The 20,642-nt window shown below is 40.7% G+C and overlaps 1 protein-coding gene across 6 annotated transcripts in view; it reads left to right on the plus strand.

Moving 5' to 3' along the window:
- The first annotated feature begins 1,068 nt into the window (after positions 1-1,068).
- Positions 1,069-20,642, plus strand: part of Fgf2 (fibroblast growth factor 2) — a 61,575-nt gene continuing 42,001 nt past the window's right edge. For 4 of the 6 annotated variants that reach the window (XR_010051444.1, XR_010051443.1, XR_010051445.1 and 1 more), the window contains exon 1: positions 1,313-1,572. Coding sequence is in view for 2 of the 6 variants with exons in the window: in XM_063260744.1 (XP_063116814.1) it covers positions 1,395-1,572 (178 nt within the window). In the remaining 4 variants the exon portion in view is untranslated. Of the gene's footprint in view, positions 1,573-20,642 lie in introns of all 6 variants that reach the window. The other 2 variants (XM_063260744.1, XM_063260746.1) reach the window with 2 other exon arrangements.

Raw genomic sequence — 20,642 nt, forward strand, 5'->3', positions numbered from 1 at the left:
TTCTTTTCTCCCTTACGTAATATATACCAGCCTAGAGAGAAGAGTACGCTTGGCTCCTAAAAATGTACTCAGGCCGTCTCCGATGAAGGACCTTTTGCAACTCATCATGTTTACGGAGGAAGTTCTGTTCTAGAAGCTTCTCCGCATCTCCTGTCTGTCCCCCTAGTTTCCTGGCCTCTTCTACTGGATTGCGCATCATTCAGGCCCCCAGTCTTACCTCCCTCACTGTGTCAGGGAAGATCTTGTCTGAGTCAGCACCTCTCACAGCACTAACCCATACTTTGCAGGCTGTAGGCCCACAATAGATATGCATTCTCTAAAAAGGATATTTTGCTAATCAGTACCTGTTATAGTCTACTGACAGTCATAAAATGCGATGAACTTCAATTTTTGTTGTGCATTCCGGAAAACTATACTCCCTTCAGAAAACGTGTGACACTTTAGCTAGTGCAAACTCCAGCTGCGGGTTTAAAGACGCTTCTAGCCCAAGGACAGAAGGCCACGTTCATCTTTCTGCACTGTCTAAAGCCAGCAGTAGCTCGGTAAAGGGAACCTCGGCCACCTAGTGGGCTCCTTCTCCGGACCTCTTTCTCTTCCTTTGCTGGTGATCTGCTTCAGGCCCAGACCTTTCATTTTAGCTGTTTGCGCCCACGAATACCTCTCATCCTTTGGTGACCATAAATTCTCAAAACCGGGCCACGGAACCCTCTCTTGCTTCCAACCCTTCTGCTTCTGTGGGCTCCTAAACATGTGGGTTCCTAAGAGTTTCTCACTTTTGAAACTCCAGGAAGGAAAATGTACGGGGCACAAAGCGGCATTTAAACTTGCAAAAGTCGAGCCACAGTTGGCTGCAGAGCAAGAGCCCCTCAGGGCGGCGGGATCCGGGCGCACCTTCCAGGTACCCCGGGCGCAGCGGCCCAGGGCCGGGAGGCCAGGCGCGCCCCCCACCGGGCCCGGGGCGCGTGCGTGCTGCAGCCGAGGCGCGGACCCGGGGCCGCCCCAAAGCCGCGGGCGCGTGGGGGGCGGCGCGCGGGGAGGGCGCCGGGTCTGGGCGGAGGCGTGGAGGCTGTGACGCGCGGCGCGGCGAGGGCCAGAACGGCGGGCGCGGTGGCCGCGGTCGCAGCCGGATCCCAGAGCTGCCGCTGGGAGGCGGCGGCGCAGCGACCCGGTCCCGGGAGCCCAGCTCGGGGCGGCGGAGCCGGCAGGGCAGGCGGGGCGGGCGCGCAGGGCTGGGGGCCCGCGGGAGGGCGCCGCCGGGCGGGAGGCTGGGGGGCCGGGGCCGGGGCCGCGTCCCCGAGCGGGTCGGGGGCCGGGGCCGGGGCCGGGGCACGGCGGCGGCGGCCCGCGCGGCTGCCGCGGCGGCTCGGGAGGCCCGGCGGGAGCCCGGCGGGGCCATGGCCGCGGGGAGCATCACCACGCTGCCCGCCCTGCCCGAGGGCGGCGACGGCGGCGCCTTCGCGCCCGGCCACTTCAAGGACCCAAAGCGGCTCTACTGCAAAAACGGAGGCTTCTTCCTGCGCATCCACCCCGACGGCCGCGTGGACGGGGTCCGGGAGAAGAGCGACCCCCACAGTGAGTGCCGCCGGGCCTCCGGAGCCCGGCTCCCCACCCGCCCCGGGACCTGCGGCGTGCTCGCGGTGCTCGGCGGTTTCGGGGTCACCTTTGCGCGCTGCGGGGTCTGGTTAGCAGTCCCCGGAGCTTTGGGGTGCGCCCGTTTCCCCCTGTAAACTAGTCCCTAGGGCTGGGTCTGCAGGGTCCTCCTTGGCGCAGACCACCTGTCGCGTCGGGGTTGTCTCGGCCCAGAGAGGGGAGCGGGCGGGGAGCGGAGGGACCGCCCCGAATCGCCGGTCCTTCACTGGACGCGCACCTTTGCACAGACCTGCCCGGAACTTCCAACTCACTGAGACCCCGAGACATTCATGCATATTACTCTCACACATTTCTCTCTCTCTTTTTTTTTCCCCCATTGATGAAAGCCGAAGCAGCCCAGATAAAGCAAAAACATAGAAACAAACCGTTCCCCTGGTTTTGATTATGAAGTGCGACAAATTTTTGTTCCCGTAGTGAAGAGTACAAACACCTTCCACCTGCATTTAATAGCTTTGGGACTTTGAACAGCGTTTAGTCCCAGAGCCAGTTTTCTTATTCTTAAAGTGGCCGTAGTATGCGACTTGCAGAAGGTTTAAGGATGAAATGAAAGTTGCACTTTTGCTTTCCATAAAAAAGAAAAGCAATCTATTTGCGGCTATACACACATAACATTTGTGGTTCTCAAACACTGGAGTTTCATCAGACCACCTGGAGCTGATTTATAACATTGCTGGATCCTGTTTCCGCAGTTTCTCAGTCCGTAGGCCTGCGGTTGGGGCTGAAAGGTGGCCTAACAGGTTCCAGGTGATGCTGATCTGAGAACCATGCCTGCAGAACCTCTGGTCTAGAGAAAGGAGGAAGAAACGCACATAAAACTCTTAGTACTCTAGTATTTGGAATGAGAGTGAGAACCAACGTGTATTTTAAGCTGCTCTATAAATTTGTTTTAAAAGCTCCTGCGTGTTCTGGCATTCTTTCCATTGTAGGTCCCAGGGAAAGAATCCGATTCTCCCTTTGCTCCAGAAAAGTGTGGTGGGGTGTCAGTTTCATTGAAGGGAGCTACGAAATGGCACTCCATTACTCTGGGAGTGGGGAAAAATGCTCTACCATCAAAAAGTTGACCTAGGAATGGGAAATACACTTTTATATTTGCTAGATCTTTAAAAAAAATTAAATTTGCTCTCCAACTGATACATAAAAAGATAAAATTGTACATATTAATGGAGTAACATGCATGATACATTGTATAATGTTTAAATTAGGACAACCATCCATTCACTTTTTTTATGATAAATACTTAAAAATCCTAGCTTTTTGAAATATACATTATAGACCACTACTATATTGCTACAGTGCAATAGTCTCTTAGGACTTCACCCTCCTATGTAACATAGTATTAATTAGGTCTTTCCTACTTCCAAATTAGGAACTAAGAAAAGATGATGAAGATCTTCATATTTTTAGGCCTGTTATAATTTTTAAAATTTATCACTTTATGCACTAAAACTGAAAAGATGCTTGTAACTTAATGTAAGAGTTAATGCTGTTTCTCTGTTCTAGTAGGTTTCAGCAAATAGAGCTCTGTGTTTGAAGTTTTTTTTTTTTCTGCAGTTATTAGCTCAACTAATTTTAGGGCAAGTTGCATACGTATTCCATTTAGTTTTATTCTAAAACTAAAATTTGCTCATAAAAGCATATCATGACTAAAGGGCAGAAGAATTAACTTCCAAATTAGGTTCTTAGGACATCTAATACTCTTAAAATACTCTATTCATTGAATCATTTTTGTGGAGAAGGGTTTTTTTGTTTATTTGTTTTTTTGGTACCAGAGATCAAACTCTCCTTGCACTGGTGAGGCAGGTGCTTTCACCACTGAGCTAAACCCCAACCCCATTGAATCATTTTTTATTGAAGCTGCTTGCTTTAGAATAAAACTATGCAGCAGCTAGTGAGTGGGGATACTTCTGAATTGCATACCACATTATTATGCTTGCAAAAACAGCTGTTAATCTTTTCTTTCCAACTATGAATTGGATTCATTACTGTAATCTTACTTTAACTCAGGTAGTTAAATGGGAGTGATTTTGCCTCCTATGGTACATTTGACACCATGTGAAAACATTTTTAGCTCTCCTAACCTGGAAGTATCCTCCTGGGCAACAGGGTAGAGATCAGGGGTACTGCACAGGGTAGTGCCAAAATTTTTCTGACCCCAAGATATCATTAATGCTGATGTTGGGAAACCTGCCAACTTTTAAGGAGCAAAAAACAAGTTATTAAATGTGGAGTGGAATAACTTGCCCAGATTTGGGTAGACTACTAATTTTGTTTTAAAGGAGACCTTTTACCAGATAATTTACGTCTACAAACCCGAGACTGATGAATTGAGATCATGTCTGTGTAGCCTAACCTAGATGTAAGGTAAATGCAGTATAGTCTGCTCTCATGTGCATGGTATATTCATAATTGACCAAATCAGGGAGAGACTAATGGGGAAAATAAAAGGAAAAAAAAATGAGTGTGGCATGATATAAAATGTCCTCTCAACCACACATCTCCCCAAACAAAACCAGCCAGCAAACATGGAGAAATGAAAGCATATTTAATGGTAACCACAATTTCTCACAGAATTATAAGTTACGTATCTAGATTTGTTAGGAAAGTTGAAAAGCTCATAGCCTCATTCCTTAAACTGTTTGGTCCAGTTGACCTGAAAACCTGTCATTGGTGATTTATTCCTTTGACACCATGCTTTCTGCATAGATGTCTTCTAAAATACGAATAACTGAAAGACTGAATTCATTTGTAGCATTTACTGTGAGTCAAATCATGGGTGTGCAGTTTCTTCCCCCAATGCTGGCCAGAAGGACTGGTTTACAGGGGGGTGCTTTGAAGTCTGTGGAGTGAATGGTGAGGCGCTGATGGAAGGGGGTGTCAGGGGCAGAGGAGGATGAAGCTGGAGAAGGTGTGGGACAGGGTCCAAAAGGAGAGATGGAAGGTGAGTGAACGCAAGTTTCGCATCACACCTGAGTATTCTCTCGAGTTTTCACTCAAAAGAGCCAATTTTCCGGCACCTTCTTACAGTCCCAGAGTAATTTTCACATGAAAGCCTTGAAAAAAGCAAAGATGTTTCAGTAAGAAAAATACCTGGTTGCAGAGCTTCTGCTTCCTAGTATATAAGATGCACACCTGCCTTTGTTTTGGTGTCCAGTCTCAGCAGGCCTCCCCTGAGGCCCAGGGGAGTGTGTAACAGCAAGGGTGTGCTGCAAAGCCGAGAACCATGTAGAGTTTCAGGAGAGAACATTTTTTCCTGAGCAGCTTGTGTAACACGTGGTGTAGTATAGTAAATGAATGTGTACTGCTTATGTCCATTTGAGCAAGCAATTTATTTCAGATTGCTCTTATTTAGGGGAAAATGAAGGTAGAAGTGCTAGGTCTACCCTTGAGCTTCTCCTAACAGGTGACTGCCTATTGGCCATGCTACTCCAGGCATCAGATGACACTGACTTGGAGAGGCTGAGGGATCTGTCCAGTGTCCTGTGGAACCAGGGTGGGGTCCGGGTTGGCCTGACTCCTGTGCTGTTTGTCACTGTTGCATTTTGCACGGTGTCACCCATAAGAAAACATGGGCCTGTGATATTTAAATGAAGGTCTTAGAGTTTCTAGTTCACCAGTCTCAGCTTAAAAGAGGAAACTGGTGGCACATGCCTGGCATCTCAGCTCTAGGAAGACTGAGGCAGGTTTGCAAATTTGAGTGCTGCCTGGGAAACTTAGACCTTATCTCAAAGGAAAAAAAAAAAGAGTTATATCTTTGTGAAAGCTCTAGATTCAATCCCTAGTATGACGGTTAAACAGACAGACAGACAGACAGACAGACAAACTAGTTGCATGAGGTTGCTTGTTGATTATTCTGGCTAAAGTTCTTGCCGCCTGGCCCCTTGTGTCCTAGTTCTACCCTCCTGCAGCCCTCTATGCTGTCTTCCATTCAGTCACTGAGAGCGCCTTCTGGCCTGACTTTGGCTAGATCTCCTAGAACTAGATATTGAGTTTGTAACCGCTCTGAGGAGTTTTCATTAGTTCATAGTTCCTCAGTTGCCTTGGGTTGTATTTGGATAAAGTTGCCTGACCTTCAGGTAACTATTGCCCTTGGGTAAATGGAACTTTTGGTTTAATAATACTAGATCTCTCTCTCTCTCTCTCTCTCTCTCTCTCTCTCTCTCTCTCTCTCTCTCTCCCCCTCCCTCCCTCCCTCCCTCCCTCCCTCTTTCCCTCTCTCCCTCTCTCTCTCTCCCTCTCTTTTTTTGTACCAGGAATTGAACTCATGACCTCGATCTTGCCAGACTGGTGCTTATGCCACTGAGCTAAATCCCTGGCCCTAGATCTCTCTTTTTACCAGCTTCAGTAATGTCTGGTAGTGGGTCCCACTAACTTGCTTTAATACACATGATACTTACTGTAATGCTGTTTGTTTGCAGTAAACAAATGATGTCAGGATCTAATAACTTGTTTAATCCTGGAGATCGTGTAATTGGTTTACCAATGAAAGGATGCTTCATTGTGAGTCACAGGTATTACCACACCTTGGGAGACTTTTAAAATAAATTTGATGCCAGGTGACTTCAGCCTAGGAAAGGCAACATCCCTTCATGACATGCCCTGAGGACTTTTTTTTGTGTGTTTATAAAATGACCATTATGTAATTAATTAGACTTTGACAGTGGTGTAACAGTCAGGTTCTATATGTATTCTCTTTTGGATTTAAGACCCCATTGTACATGGATGGCCATGATTTTAAGGTTTAATTTGAAAATAGAATGTTACAGATATAATTAGAAAAATAAGAGCCATTTGTTATGAGCAAAAACGTGGCTCTTCATCTTCACATTGATTATAGAAATGGCCATCCGTGATGCTGAAAAGGCAATTTAAAGTTCACATTATTGGAACTTCCATTTTAAGCCACAAGAGGTCATAGGACAAGATGGTAGTGACATGTGCCATGGCCTTTGTGTATTTTTCCAATTCCAGCGTTTGTTGATTTTCCAAACCCTACTTGGACCTCTGTTTGTCCCGTAGTACACATCTGTAAGAAGGCTGCCCTGGGGTAAGAATCTGTGACCGTGAAATGGAGCAAAGCAAGTACGCACTTTCTTCTGGACACAAATCTTATCCTCATTAGCATTTTCAATCCAAACAAGTATGTTCTGTTCTGTTTTTTAAGCTTGGCATTTTCTGTACACCAAAGTCAGGGATCTAGTCTTGTATTTGTTTTATTGTCAGTGTTCAGTAAGTGGATAATGCTTAGGATTTGCAAAAATATTCAGAGTAATGCCATCAAAATAGAACTTTCGTTATGTGACTATAAATGCCATTGTGGCACGATAATTTTCACTGTTTCCTCATTAAATGCACTGTTCAGAAAAGATAATGCAAGAGCTGACCTTAACAAAGTCACTAATAAATATGGCCAAACAGGCCCTCTAAACTAGGTTATTTATAGCCACAGGATCTTAGGAGGGGATGAAAAAAGTGACTGCCAGGGAACCTCACTCATGCAGCCAGTAAGAATTTGTGGTTCTTAGAAGCCAGGCCAGTCCTGTTCTAAGCCCCTGTGGGGTATTTTTAGTTTGAAGAAATGTAAAAGGCCTAGATGCAGTAGCCAGCCTATGTTCAGGGTTTAACTTATGTCTCATCCTAGCTGAACTCTCACTTACACTGAGAGTTCATACTCAGTGCATACACTGAGTAACTTGACCAGTATAAGCCTAATGCTTCCTCATTCACTTATAGAAATCTATGAGGTGTGTGTATGTTTTCAAAGGGTTATGGATTTTCCCCAAATTAATATCCAAGTTGAATTAGCCAATAGGATTTTGAAATGAAAGCTTACAGATGTTTTTCAAGGTATTTTTGGAGATTTAAAAAATGAAGGTATGTGACAAGTATTATGTTCCAGGTATAATCAAACTATTGAAAGGAATAAACCTGATTTAATTTATAATTAAACTATATGGAGTGTTAATTTATAATGAAGATTTATAATTAGTAAGTCAAGAAAGAAGTGTTTTGTACAGAGTTGTAGTGATCGGACTGAATTCTGTGCTTGAATTCTTTTCATAATTTATGCACTGTGAAAAGATAGTGGTATCTTAAGATAGGAACTGTCACTTCTCAATCTCATCGTTAAAAAGCGTAATACCTTTAACTGAGGGAGTGCTCCCTAAACGTTGGTGAGTGATGAAAGCATTCTCCATGGACTAATTACTCATGGGCTTTGTGCTGTATAAAAAGCTTAGATGAAGTTCACAGTTCTCTTGATACAGTGACATGTATATTTAGACATGTGTTCAGGTTTTTGCTGGAGATAATTAAATACTGCAGAGTCATATTTGGAAAACACTTGGGAATTTGGGAGGCTACCTGTTGGCTGTACGTAGGATAATTTATAAAAGAGTGTAACCATTTCTCAGAAAAAGTAGTTTAGAATTTTTATTAGGCAGTTTAATTCCTTAAAAAATATGTAACATTTTTATCATGCAGTATGTGATATAAACTCTCCTTAGGTGTGCTGCATGTGGTGGTTCATTCTTTTGTGATTTATACCCTAACGTCCCATACTTTAACTTTTTTTCACTCCAGATTTTGACCCCAGCATTCTAATGAAAGCATTCTTTATGAGAATATCTATGGTCTTCCAGTTCAATCGTGTGGCCTTTTCCAGTTTGTCATCCTGTTCTGACATAGGGTTCTATGGCCTGCCCCTGACTTCTGGAGAATTCCTTGGCTTTCATCACTCTACACCAGCTGGGTTCTCCTAACACTCATCCAACTGTCTTTTCTTTCATACTCTTTTTCTTGTGTCTTTTTCTTTCCTATTCCTGAAGGCTCTGGGTTTGACCTTCTGCCCTCCTTTCTGTGTATTAGTTTATATGTCTGTAGCAGCTCATCTTTTCCTGTCTCTGTTCTGACTCCCTGTGTGTCTCGTGCTGCTCGAAGGGCAGGTGCACCATCACAGCTTCAATTTAACAGGACCTAATACTATTTTGTTAAACTAATAACCTTGCTACTAATTTCTGCTCGTAGTGAAATTGTTGTTGTAGTCTCCAAAGCTAGACACCTATAGGTGTCTGCGATGCCTTCCTCTTTGTCTTCCTGTGTGTTTCCCGGTCCCCATCATCCTGATTTTCCCTGTCTGACCTTGCCTGCCATCTTAAGCATTAAACAAACGCACCCAGCTTTCCTTCTCAAATACAAGCTCCCTGCTCAGTCTTATTTCCTTCTGCTCATTGCCCATTCTCCCATGATGCTGCCAACATTCTGCTTTTACATGGTCTCTGTAAGGACTGGCAATACAGCTTAGTGGCACAGCACCTGCCTGGCAAGCACAAGGTCCTAACTTCCAATTCCCAGTATCAACAAAACAAATCATAAGTCTCCCAGACATGACAGAAACATCACCATTTCAGCAACTGACCTTTCCTGGTATGATCCTTGTTTTCGGAAAATCCTTTTTCTTATGTATCTCCTCCCCCCACTTCTATTCTTAGTTTTCTCTAGAAAAATGTTTTAAGAACTATTTTAGAAGTCTGTGTAACATGCTCCTTTCTTACCGGGGAGAATTAATGGTTTCTATTTCTGTTGCCCCATTGTTGGTATATCCTGCTACAGAATGTAATACTTCTTATCTGTTTATGTGTCTGGCTGTTGTTTTTTATTTCCTTTTTTTTCCGGTACCAGGGATCAAACTCATGACCTCGCGCTTGCCAGGCAGGCGCTTATGCCGCTGAGCTAGATCCCCAGCCTGTGTGTCTGTTTCTTGCACTGGGTCTGTGAGCCCCTTGTAGGGAAGGATGGCATCTTGTTCTCTGTATCCAGCCCACACACAGTGGCTGCCCAGACTGCTTGGCCAGTTAACCAGGCACCAGATAAACTCCCATTTTGGTTTCCTTCCTCTCAGCCCTTATCCAGCTGATCCCTGAGCTGAGGAATCCTCTCACACGTCCTGGTCCTCATCAGTCCCCCAGCCCCACTGCTTTCTCATCATCCAGTGTCTGCCATCCTTAGGTGCTGTGTAAAATTCTCTCTAATAGTTCACTGTGTTTTAATTTCATGTCTTATAGTTATGTTGAAAATTCCTAAATGGTAAGGAATATTCCTTAAAAAAAATAGCTAGTATCACCCAACAGTTTTCTACTCTTTTCTGTCCTGAGGGGTCTGAAGCTGAATTTACTCACCCTAGGTTCCTCTTGGCTGTGCTACAGAATGACCAGTTTGAAGCCCATAAAGACTTTAACCTGAATTTGTCAAATGAACTTGAACTTTAAATAAGCATAAACACAATATTATGAGGCTTGGGGCTGGGGATTTAGCTCAGCGGCATAAGCGCCTGCTTGGCAAGTGAGAGGTCATGAGTTCAATCTCTGGTACAAATATATATATGGCATTGTCGGTAGGTTGAATATAGTGGCAAGTGTTCTTCAAACACTTTTTGCTTTATTCCAAGAGAGCAATAAAGGTAAAGCACAATCATTTGCAAGAATCAATTTTTTATTGTGAACATTCCTTTAGCTATTGGTAGATATATCTATATTTTTTCTAGTATTGATGTTTACTTCCAGAACTGGTTTTAATCCTCTACTTAAGGAAGTAGACCTGGGAAATGAAATTTGACTTAAACACTGTTACCAGGTCAACTTTCTCTCAAATCTAAAGCCAGTGAATTAAGATTGAAAACTGTTGAGTACCATTCTTAGTATCCTTTTTGGCTGTGGTTAATGTCACCAATAGTTTCATCTCAGTATTAATTCAGGTTTGAGCTAGCACTCTGTAAAACTCTTGGAAGGATAGAAATCATAAGACAAAGTGACTCAAGTGTAGTCTTTGTGATGTGATGTCTGTAAGACTGGGTGGGAGAAATTACTGAATAACCAGACTTGTTCTATTCCTTTCTGAGCTGAATCATTTTGCAAATAGAAAACAATTCATGTGTTTTTGGGTACATAAATAGGAAATGGGGGAAAGTAAAAGAAATTTTGATTTTGAAGATCACTTTTTAAACTTTTATCACTCAATGAGGAGACTTTGTTTTGGATTATAAATAGGATTCTATTACCATAAATATTATATGTAACATATAATGTATATATAATATAATCCAACACCTACTGCTTGTCATGTTTATATGTTTTACTTTGCCTTGCACTTTTTTGCCCTGATTTTTTTGTTTATGTTGTTAATTTGCTGGTATGGTGTTTTGTTTTGATTATGCCAAGTATATCAAGTGCCATTGACTTCTTAGAGCTTTCCTACTCATTTGGAGTTGGGATGTGCATTTGTATTAGGGGAGGCGTCATTTATTCATTGGCTGGGTGACTACTCGAAATGGATGGCGACTGGAGAAAATATATCTCTTGATTTTGAGATTCTGATTGTGGAATGTTCTCTTGTGTTTTGCACTGTTGGTTCTCTTCTCTTGTTCTTTTCTTCTTACCAGAGAGACATTTGGAGGCACTTTGAATTAACTTAGTGTTTAAATATGTTCACAATGGGGCCATAGTTTGTATATCTCCCTGTCAGGTAACTCTGAATTGGATTTCATTGTCTGATGTTATATACTAACCTGTGTGTGCTCTTTTGTTAATATAAGACTCTAAAACAAAAACAATCATTGTTTCATGTCCAGGTTATTATTAATCTCACTGGTAAAGTTTTCTTTTATTATTCCCTTGATGTTCCTCAGTGGCTCTTCTCATGTTCATTTGTAAGTAATCTATATTATATATATAATCTATTTTTCAATTTTAAGAGTTTTAGTTTTATAAAATTATTTCCCCTTAAGAGTGTCAAATACGGAAATTGCATACGTCTTGAGATGAATCTGTAAATACCGCTCATCAGAGAATAAGCTCATGACCCATTTGTTACTCTTCAGATGCATTAGAATTAGTTAGATGTAATCTTGTGGCCGGTACATGTGAGCGTAGCATGGATTTGGATGTGAGTGTAGAAGGGCAGGAGGAAGAGTGACAGCTGAGAACAGAAACGTGGTAGAACGTGAGCACACGGAGCTGTGAAACATGGAACTTCTAATATTAACTAAAGTGATCCTTTTGTGTTGTATAAATTACTCATGTCCAATAATATCTTTGAAATTCTAGATAAAAAAATATATATGCCATACAGTGCAGCTTTCATGCAAAATAAAAGCATCAGTAGTGCTGGCAATCTTGTAATTAGTGAGATGAAAATTTTTATAAGTGTATTAGTAATTATGGGGATAGTACCATTACCAGGTATTACATTGTATTGGCCTGAAAATAATAGGTATGCCCATGGATATGTAATGAATGCCATTCAACATGATCGCTTTTTGGCCACTGTTTATATTTCTCTGACAGTACCATATGTAGAACTGAGGAGCCCTTGAATGGACTTAGAAAAATTGTGGAAGAATTATTAATATTCTCAAGAATACAGTAAATCCTAGAAAAAATGTAATAAAAGATAAAAGTATGATTTTTATTGTGAAGATGTCTGTGTTTTTACCAGTGTATCAGCACAAAACAGCACAGGAATAGATTATATAAATTATGTTTGTCTAAGGTCACACCTGTGATTTACATGCCTGTGTTGGAAAAAGTACAAATCCTTTGAAGCATAGCATTCTTATGATGTTTTGAAATTAATGAAGTTTATTGTTTGAACACTGCACATTATATGTAGATGGCTATTATTCAGCTATACCACTAATACAAGAAATTTTGCAAAACAAAAATATTTTTGTAGTACAATACAGCCAAATTGCAAATTTTTACCAATATAAGCAAAAACATGGCAAAATCATGTTTTGAAAATCCTTATTGTGTACAATATGTTTAATGGACTGATAAAAAACTTTTTATGTTAATGACTTATAAAAATCATACATGTGCATTGATGATAGGAAAACCTAGAAACATAAAACCTGCTCTCATATTCGATGAAAGTAATTCAAAGGAAGATACTGATTTAGTTGATCAGAAGCCATCATATTTTACTTCCTTAAGGTAAATATTTAAATGACATTCAAAAATTGTAATACAGCCTATTTGTAGTAACAAATTCTCAAAACATTCACTTTGTAGAAGCTTATTTAGGATTGTCAGGAAATGCAGGCAGGGATATAAAGAATGTTATTGAACTGTCTGAAAAAACAGGTGCCACCATGGCTGCAAAAAAAAACCAAATGACATTTTGTGTGCTCTGCACAAGTCAGCTGCCTTTACATTTTAAAGAAATTAATGAATAAAAATAAATTTCTTTTAATGAAATACATAAATGTAACTATTGTAATAATTTTAATTGGTGTAAGTAATATTAATTTTGATTTTATTATTTATTTGAAACAAGATCTTTCTATGAAATTCTGGCTGGCCTTGAACTCACTCTGTAGCCCAGACTGGCCTTGAATACAGTCATCCATCCTCCTGCCTCAGCCTCCCAAGTGCTGGGATTACAGGCATGTGCCACATGCCTGGCTGAATAGTATTAATTAGTATTTATTTTGGGCAGCAGTTATTCAAATTCAGGATACTATGTTCAGTTCTTTTATAGACTTACTAATTTTATTAGTAAAAAGACTGATAAAAGTGATTAGATCCATTTGTACTAGCAGCAGTTCAAGGTGCCCACTGGGATAGTCTTGCATGCACCACCAATGGTTCAAGCCAGTAGAAATGTGATAACCTTTCAATGTAAGACTAACTGAAATTTTGTCCTTACCTTGTTGGGATAAGACATTTGTAAAAACTTCAGTGAAAGACATATATTCTATTCTGAAAGTGTTTCTGGTTTAGAAGTCCTCAGATATTTGTACCTTACTCTAAACTCAGTAACATGATGGGAGTATATAACTCAAGAGAGATTGAGGAGACCATTTTGCTCATGGGCTTGGTAGAGTGTGTTCTTATGTAAAGAAACCATATATGGCAGGTGTTAGATTAAAAAATAATTACAGTGACATCTCAGATGGTAAAGAGTGGGAAAAGTAAGGCACACATAATTTTCTGGAGGGATGACAAGAAATTCATGAATTCTGTCCTGTTTAAACTGGCAGTGAGATGATGTGATGAGGCACAGCACCTCTTTCTTGCAGGAGAGAGACAGCCTGTGGTTTGACTTCACCACTGTGTTCCGAAGCCCCTGGCATCTACTGAGTGTTTATTGAATGGGTGAAATTTTCGAGAATGTGTTTTGTGCCAGCTTTATGAATAATAGATGTTTAATCTTGAAGATAAACTTACAAAGCAAGTGTTACTTATTTTACAGAAGGAAATCAAATTTTTTCCTTTGGCTTCTGAAAATATGACCTCTGTCTGGGACAACAAACAATTAATTGTGTATTCTAGACTTCTTAGTGCTTAGAATACAGCTTCATAGCCAGAATTCCTCATGGATAATGTAGCAGGAATTTGAACAGGAATAGTGATTTTTAAGAAATGGTTTAAGCTCTTACCAGAGGCTTTACTATGTCCAGCAAAGTTGGTCTCTGCCATCTGTTCTTTTATTCTTTTGACTTTCACTGGAAATTTTTGTTATATTTTAACATAAAACAGTTCTTTAATATTTCAGTGGAAATAGGGTAAGGATATAGTCCTGTGGTAGCATTTCTAGTGTGCACAAGGCCCTGGATTCAACCCCCAGCACTCATGCACACAAAAAAATTAGAGATAGCTTTCTGAAAAACTCATGATTTTAAAATAGTATTACAAAAATAGAGTAAACTTAAGAATAAATATTACATAAGAATCACATGAACCTCAAAGTCAGGGTTTAGAAGATTAAAACCCAAAATAAGCTATGACATGCAGAAAGTGCAAAGAGAATAACTAAATGGATATTTTAAGAGCATATTTATACCCTTTCAACAAAATGAGAAATATCTCAGAAGTTAAGGACAAGTGAAAGAGTTAAAAACAACCAAAAAATAAATTTTAAAGCACATGTACTTGGGCTTAGTTTATTTTAATTGTCTTCACAAAGTGATGCCACTCATTCAATAAATTTCAAGTGTTTATTCTGTGAAAAAATAAAGACCAAGATGGATAAACATATATTAAGAAACTGGTTAGCAGCACACATCCAGAAATGTGTCTAAAAGTAAACTCCTCTTTGCTTGAAATCAGTTGCTGATGTGTTTGACTACCCAGTATTTACAGTCTTTTGACGTTGTCTTCCTTGACAGGTCTCTCGCTTGTCATGAATGCATCCGCTCTGCATCCCCCCCCCCCCCCCCCCCCGTCCTCACCTTCCTGCTGCAGCACTGTGGACCTCTCCTCTGGGGTCACCTCTCTCCTCACTCATTCAGATTGCTGCGTTTTTGCCACAGCTGCTCTAGTTCTAGCCCAGACTACATTGCCAATCTCATCTGTATCAGTTTGCTGGGAAGCCATAACAAAATACCGTAGACCGGGGGACTTCACAACAGATACTCGTTTTCTCAAATTGTAGAGGCTTGTAAGTCCCAGATCAAGCAGCTGGTGGTAGGTTTGGCTTCCTCCGAGGCCTGTCCGTGACCCGGAGAGCTTCTGTCTTGCTGCCTCTTCACGTGGTCTTTCCATTGTGCACATGTCAGTGGTGTCAACTTTGTAAGACCAGATTTCTTCCTCCAGTCAGACTGGACTAGGGCAGCCGTAACAACCCTTTTTAACTCACATCTTTAAGGATCTGGTTTCCAACTACAGTCATACACTGAGGTATGCTGGTTAGGGCTTCTATATTAGAGGAAACACAGCTGAGCTCATAACACAATCTAATCAGTTGAACAGAATTCTTTGCTAGAGTAATTATTTAATTACCTCACTGTTCTTTCCTGAAGAGCAGCTGTGGTATTACTCTTCTTGGGAAAACGTGGAATTGAAACAAATCCAATCCTCTAGTGCACTGTTTACCCCCAAGAGCTTAGAGATGAAGACAGTATTGAGTCTATAATAATCAGGAAGAATAGAAAAGTTATCAGTAGGTGGCTGGTTACTCTGGATATCAAAACATGTCAGATATTTGTAAATGTGTTGCAAAGGTGATTTACAGAAACATAAGTAGTAGACTTGGGATGAGTCTGGGGAAGAAAAAATTTTAAAAACTCAAGATACTTGAGAATACCAAAGTAAGAAAATAACAGAGTAGTAATTAGGGTACTGCAATGAAAGAGTAGTAACATACACAGGCTTAATATGTTGATCTCTGTGGCATGTTTGACTCAATTTCTCATAGCAACCTTTTGTAAAAGAAGTACATTTTCTTTCTTTTATTGTTTTTTAAGTTTTTGTTTTGTTTTGTTTTTTGAGACAGGCTCTTAGTATGTGGTTCAGGCTGGCCTTGGGCTTACTTTGTAGACCAGGCTGGTCTTGAATTTACAACCATCTTCCTGCCTCAGACTCCCCAGTGCTGGGATTATAGGAATGCACCACCACACCTGGCTAAGAAGTACATTTTCTTATTTTTTTTTAAAGAGTAGAATATATTTATTGAGAGAAAGTAAGCTTCTGTCTGAAGAGCAACAGAAGGGGTCCTGAGCAGTTTGCCCAAGAAGTACTTTTTCATGTTTGAGCTTTTTAGGTCCAGGCTCAGTGTCTAAGTTATGCTGACAGCCTGTTTTGTAAACAAAGTATTAGTGGAACCTAGCTATCCTTATTTGCTCAGATGTTGCCTGTAGCTGCTTTCACATTACAATGGTACTTAATCCTCAAAGTCTGAAATATTTGTCTAGACCTTGACAGAGTTTGCTGTCACCTGCCTCAGGCCATTATTTTTCATGGACAAACACTCCTTAGTCATGATATTTCTGCTGTGCCTCACTATTAAATGTAATCTCAATTTTTCTAACACCTATGTCAGAAACTATGTAACACTGTCTTTCACTGATATTTGTGGCTTTCAAATATCAGTGGCTTTCACTGATATTTGTCAATCTTTGAGTGTATGGACAGGAATTATCTCCAAGCTGATATCTCATTTTAAAATAATATTTATCAATGACCTAACTTAGTGAGTAGATGCTTTCCTCAAAAGATGAAAAGTTAAAGAAAAAGTGATGTATTTATCATTATGACTGAAAGCTTTTTTTTAATAAGCAATTGACCCCATTATCTAATAACCACCAAAGAGTCATGTTTTAGGTTGTTAGTGTAGATCAAAGTAAGAGTTTTTGCTAAACTTTCCACCCAATTTTTGTTAATAGCAGAGTAGCTGATATTTCCTGTAGCAGTTATTTACATACGTGTTTTTCAGCTCAACCAGTTTTTCTAGGAAAGCATTCCAGGAAGCTGCATCACTTAAGGTTAGATATTTTCTTAGTGTTTTAATGAGATTTTTAAAAAGTAAGTAGTTGGGATATGTTTGGTTACACCTACTTTGAATATTTTCTGACCTCACTTATTTTTGGCCATGCTTAATGATGTACAGATGCAGGGCTTTTATGTTGTAGAATTGTTGGGAATCTTGGCCTTGTGCCTAGGTGTGTCACCTCCAGAAATGGGTGACTGCTCCTGTTGATGCTCCTGTGTTTCTAGAAAGGGGCTAATGCCCACCCTGACTGATAGTTGAAACACACCATTCTGCTTTCTTGGGAGGTCAGAGAGAGAGCATCCTTTAAAAAGTCCTACCAAGGGAAATAACATTTTGGAACTGTGTCTCAGCAACATATGGTACATCTTTTCTCCATGATGGGAATTTTAACCTGGAAGTCCATGGATATACTAGTTTCCATGATTACCGTGAAGGTATATGAAAAATGTTAGGTGTCAAGTTGTTTTTATGAGGAAAAAGTATATTATACTCCATCACAGTTTCAGAGTCACCTGTGGTCCAGAACATGCTAAGGAGAGCATCCTTAGATACACTGAAGTGTGTCCTCTGTATTAATATAACCATCCATGAGAGACCTGCTTCGAACCACATCACAGTGAAAATGGATTTATGAGATTGTGTGTTGGTGAGCCTTTAGTATATGGTGAGTGATTTTGTGAGGAACACCTCGAGGAAACGTATTTGTCTTATGAATTATAAGAACTGTTTTTTGGGAAGGAGGGGAGATGGGAAGAGGATGGCTAGGAGTGCAGTTGGATAGGTAGAACTTCTAATGTTCAGTAACACATTAGGCTAATTGTGGTCGATAGCAATTAATAGAATATTTTAAAGTAGCTAGAAGAAAGGATTTTGAACAGTCTCAATACAAAGAAATAAGAATGTCAGAGGTGATAAGCCACTTATCTGTAAATGTGTTACAGATCATTACATATTTATGTACTGAAGTATCACACTGTACCCCATAAACATATGCAAGTACCTGTGTAAAAAAATTATATAAAAAGAAATATTTAAAGCCATTGTTTTATCTCATTACAATAGTGTTCACTGTCAGGTTTCTTTGGAATAGTTTCTCTTTGGTAACCAAGGCAGAACTAGTTATGCTTTCCTTACCAGTTTATTTCTGTCTTATGGTCCATGGGAAATTTGGTATTTCTAGTACTTAATAGAAAGTCAAATATGTATTTGGCTTCTTCTAACAAGTAAATTAATTTTTACTACTGGATTCACTAGTTTTAAACCCTTAATTTCTGTTGACCTTCTTTAAAAACCATTTTTAAAGCTTTTGTGTTGGAATACCATCCATATTTTTGTAACTCCAAAATTTGGGACTTACTAAGTTATATCTCCAGAAAAGTAACATATTCATTGATTTGTTATTTTAACCACAAAGTGTCTACTATATTGCTGTACAAAGTGTTGGCTACTGGATGTTAAAAATTGAAATAAGGGGAGTCCTCTGTCTCTTAAGGTAGGTATTATCTGGCAGAGCAAGAAAAAGATGTAAATCAGTAAAGGGTAATGAAACGTTAATCCTGCTTTGCTTGTGGTGTGTCCTGTGGTACAGTGAGGTCATCCCAGTGGGAAAGGTAAGTTTTCATGGGGGAAGTCAGACGAGGCTTCAAACAGGAGGCCTACTGAAGAGAGTGTTAGAAGTTGAGTAGGTGTCTGCCAGGCAGACAAGGGCAGGTAAGAGCATAAAGGCCAAGGAGGTAGTGCCAGCTTTGGTCTATTTGGGAAACTGTGGGAAGTTTAGAATGGCCAGCATGTGGGGTTATGGCAGTGAGGCCAGCCCAGCCCACAGGCACTGGTTTATGAAGGGCCTTGTGAGCTATGCTGAACAATTTGGTCTTTGTCCTAGAAGAATGGAGAGTGAGTGAAGTTAAGCAAAGAATAAGAGCTAAGATTTGGGCTTCGGTGAGATCATTCAGGAAGATGTGCACAGCAGAGCAGCTGATTCCCTCTTACATCCTACTCAGAAGCAGGGCCTTGAGGATTGTCAATACAGCTGCTTTACAAATTTCCTTTGGAAAGTGAGAATTAGGGCAAGTAAACGGACCATTATTTACTGTATACAACAGGTTAAACCATAACCAAAATCTAAATGTAGGCATATTCTGCATGATGTCTTTACATTTCTGAAAGAACTGTGTTTTGATGGACATTTCTTTTATACTAATGGAACAGTGACAGGCGAGAGAGAGGACTAGATGAGAAAAGAGAGGGAGTGAGCTTAGTGGAGGCCAGGAGACGGGGATGGGAGGAGAGCACTGCAGGTGCATTTTGGACTGTCCCGGTATACCATTGTGCATTAGCAGGGGTGCTCATTGGAAGTCACCCTGAGTTTGTCGTTGCATAACAGGAGATGGTCCTGTGTGGTGAGGAACACTGTCAGGGCTGGTGACTACATAGGTGCTCATCACCTAAAGTCCTAGCAGTTCAATAAATAGAAGGTTTCTATTAGTCTTGCTTCTCCAGAGAAATAGAACCAATAGGAGGACTATTCTAACTGAACCAATAAGAAATCTCTTGGTTGATAGATAGATACATTTTAAATAATTGGTTTATGTGTGATTACAGAGACTGGCAAGTCCAAGTCCAGGTTAAACCTGGAGATCTAGAGAAGATATAATGTTGTAGTTCAAATCCAAAGGCTGTCTGCTGTCATATTCTTTCTTGCCTCAAAAATTAAATAATAATTCAGGCCCTCAATTGATTGGATGAGGCCTGCCCACAGATGAGACATTTGTCAGATGATACAATGTAATTTACTCAAAGGTCACCAATTTCAATATAAATCTCATTTTTAAAATTCTGTGGAAATATCTAAATGATATCTGATCAAATATCTAGACACCATGAGTCATAAAGTTTATACAAATTTAAACATAATAAGGCCTTCATTGAAGTAAACCTAGAATACTTCAGTGTCCAAGGGGAAATGTGAATAAGCCCTGGCTTGGCATTTTAGTTGGCTTTCTGTTGCTATAACAAATACTGACCTGCTTCTCAGTCCTAGCTCTTAAAGGTCTTACCATCTCCCAAAAGTGCCAAAGGCTGGGGACCAGATCTTTAACACGTGTGCCCTAGGGGGACAATCCAAATCCAGTCTGTAGCGATGGACTCATTCACACTTGTGCCCCAAGGAAATGCATCAGAGAATTCCTAACAAGGACACTAGAGTGGCAATGTCAATACCAAGCTTTGCTCTGGTCTCCAGGTTAACAGTAAGGCCCTAGGAGCTCCTTCCACTGTTGGTTTTGCCAGGGAGACATGGAGTCTAGCTTCTTTGGATTTCTTCTTCCCTCAAGACGTGCGGGTCAATTTTGTTTCTTCTGGTTTTCTGAAAACAAAAATAAGAAAACTTAATCCAGAAAAAAGGACTTTATTAAGCAATAAAACATTCCCAGCAAGATCACTGTGATACTTGACACCTGGCCATTGCTCAGGCTGCTGTTGATGTATCTGGAGACCTCTGGCCACAGCAGTGAACAGTGACTGCTGCCCTGCTCTCCAGAGCCCCTCTCGGCTTTTCTCACTACAGAGCTGACTTAGATTTCAGATCAATTCTGAGGATATGGCGGCAGAGGCAATTTGAGACTGCAGTCTCAGGGCATGGCTGCAAGTTTTTTATTTAACATCATATTTTAGTCTGTGGTTGGAAATGTCTGCCGCTTCTTGTAGTTTCATCCTCTGTTCTTGTAGAT

This window comes from Cavia porcellus, unplaced genomic scaffold, assembly GCF_034190915.1.
Source record: "Cavia porcellus strain 051 isolate PalLab524CR breed Dunkin Hartley unplaced genomic scaffold, mCavPor4.1 scaffold_14, whole genome shotgun sequence".
In the NCBI taxonomy this organism is placed as follows: Eukaryota; Metazoa; Chordata; class Mammalia; order Rodentia; family Caviidae; genus Cavia; species Cavia porcellus.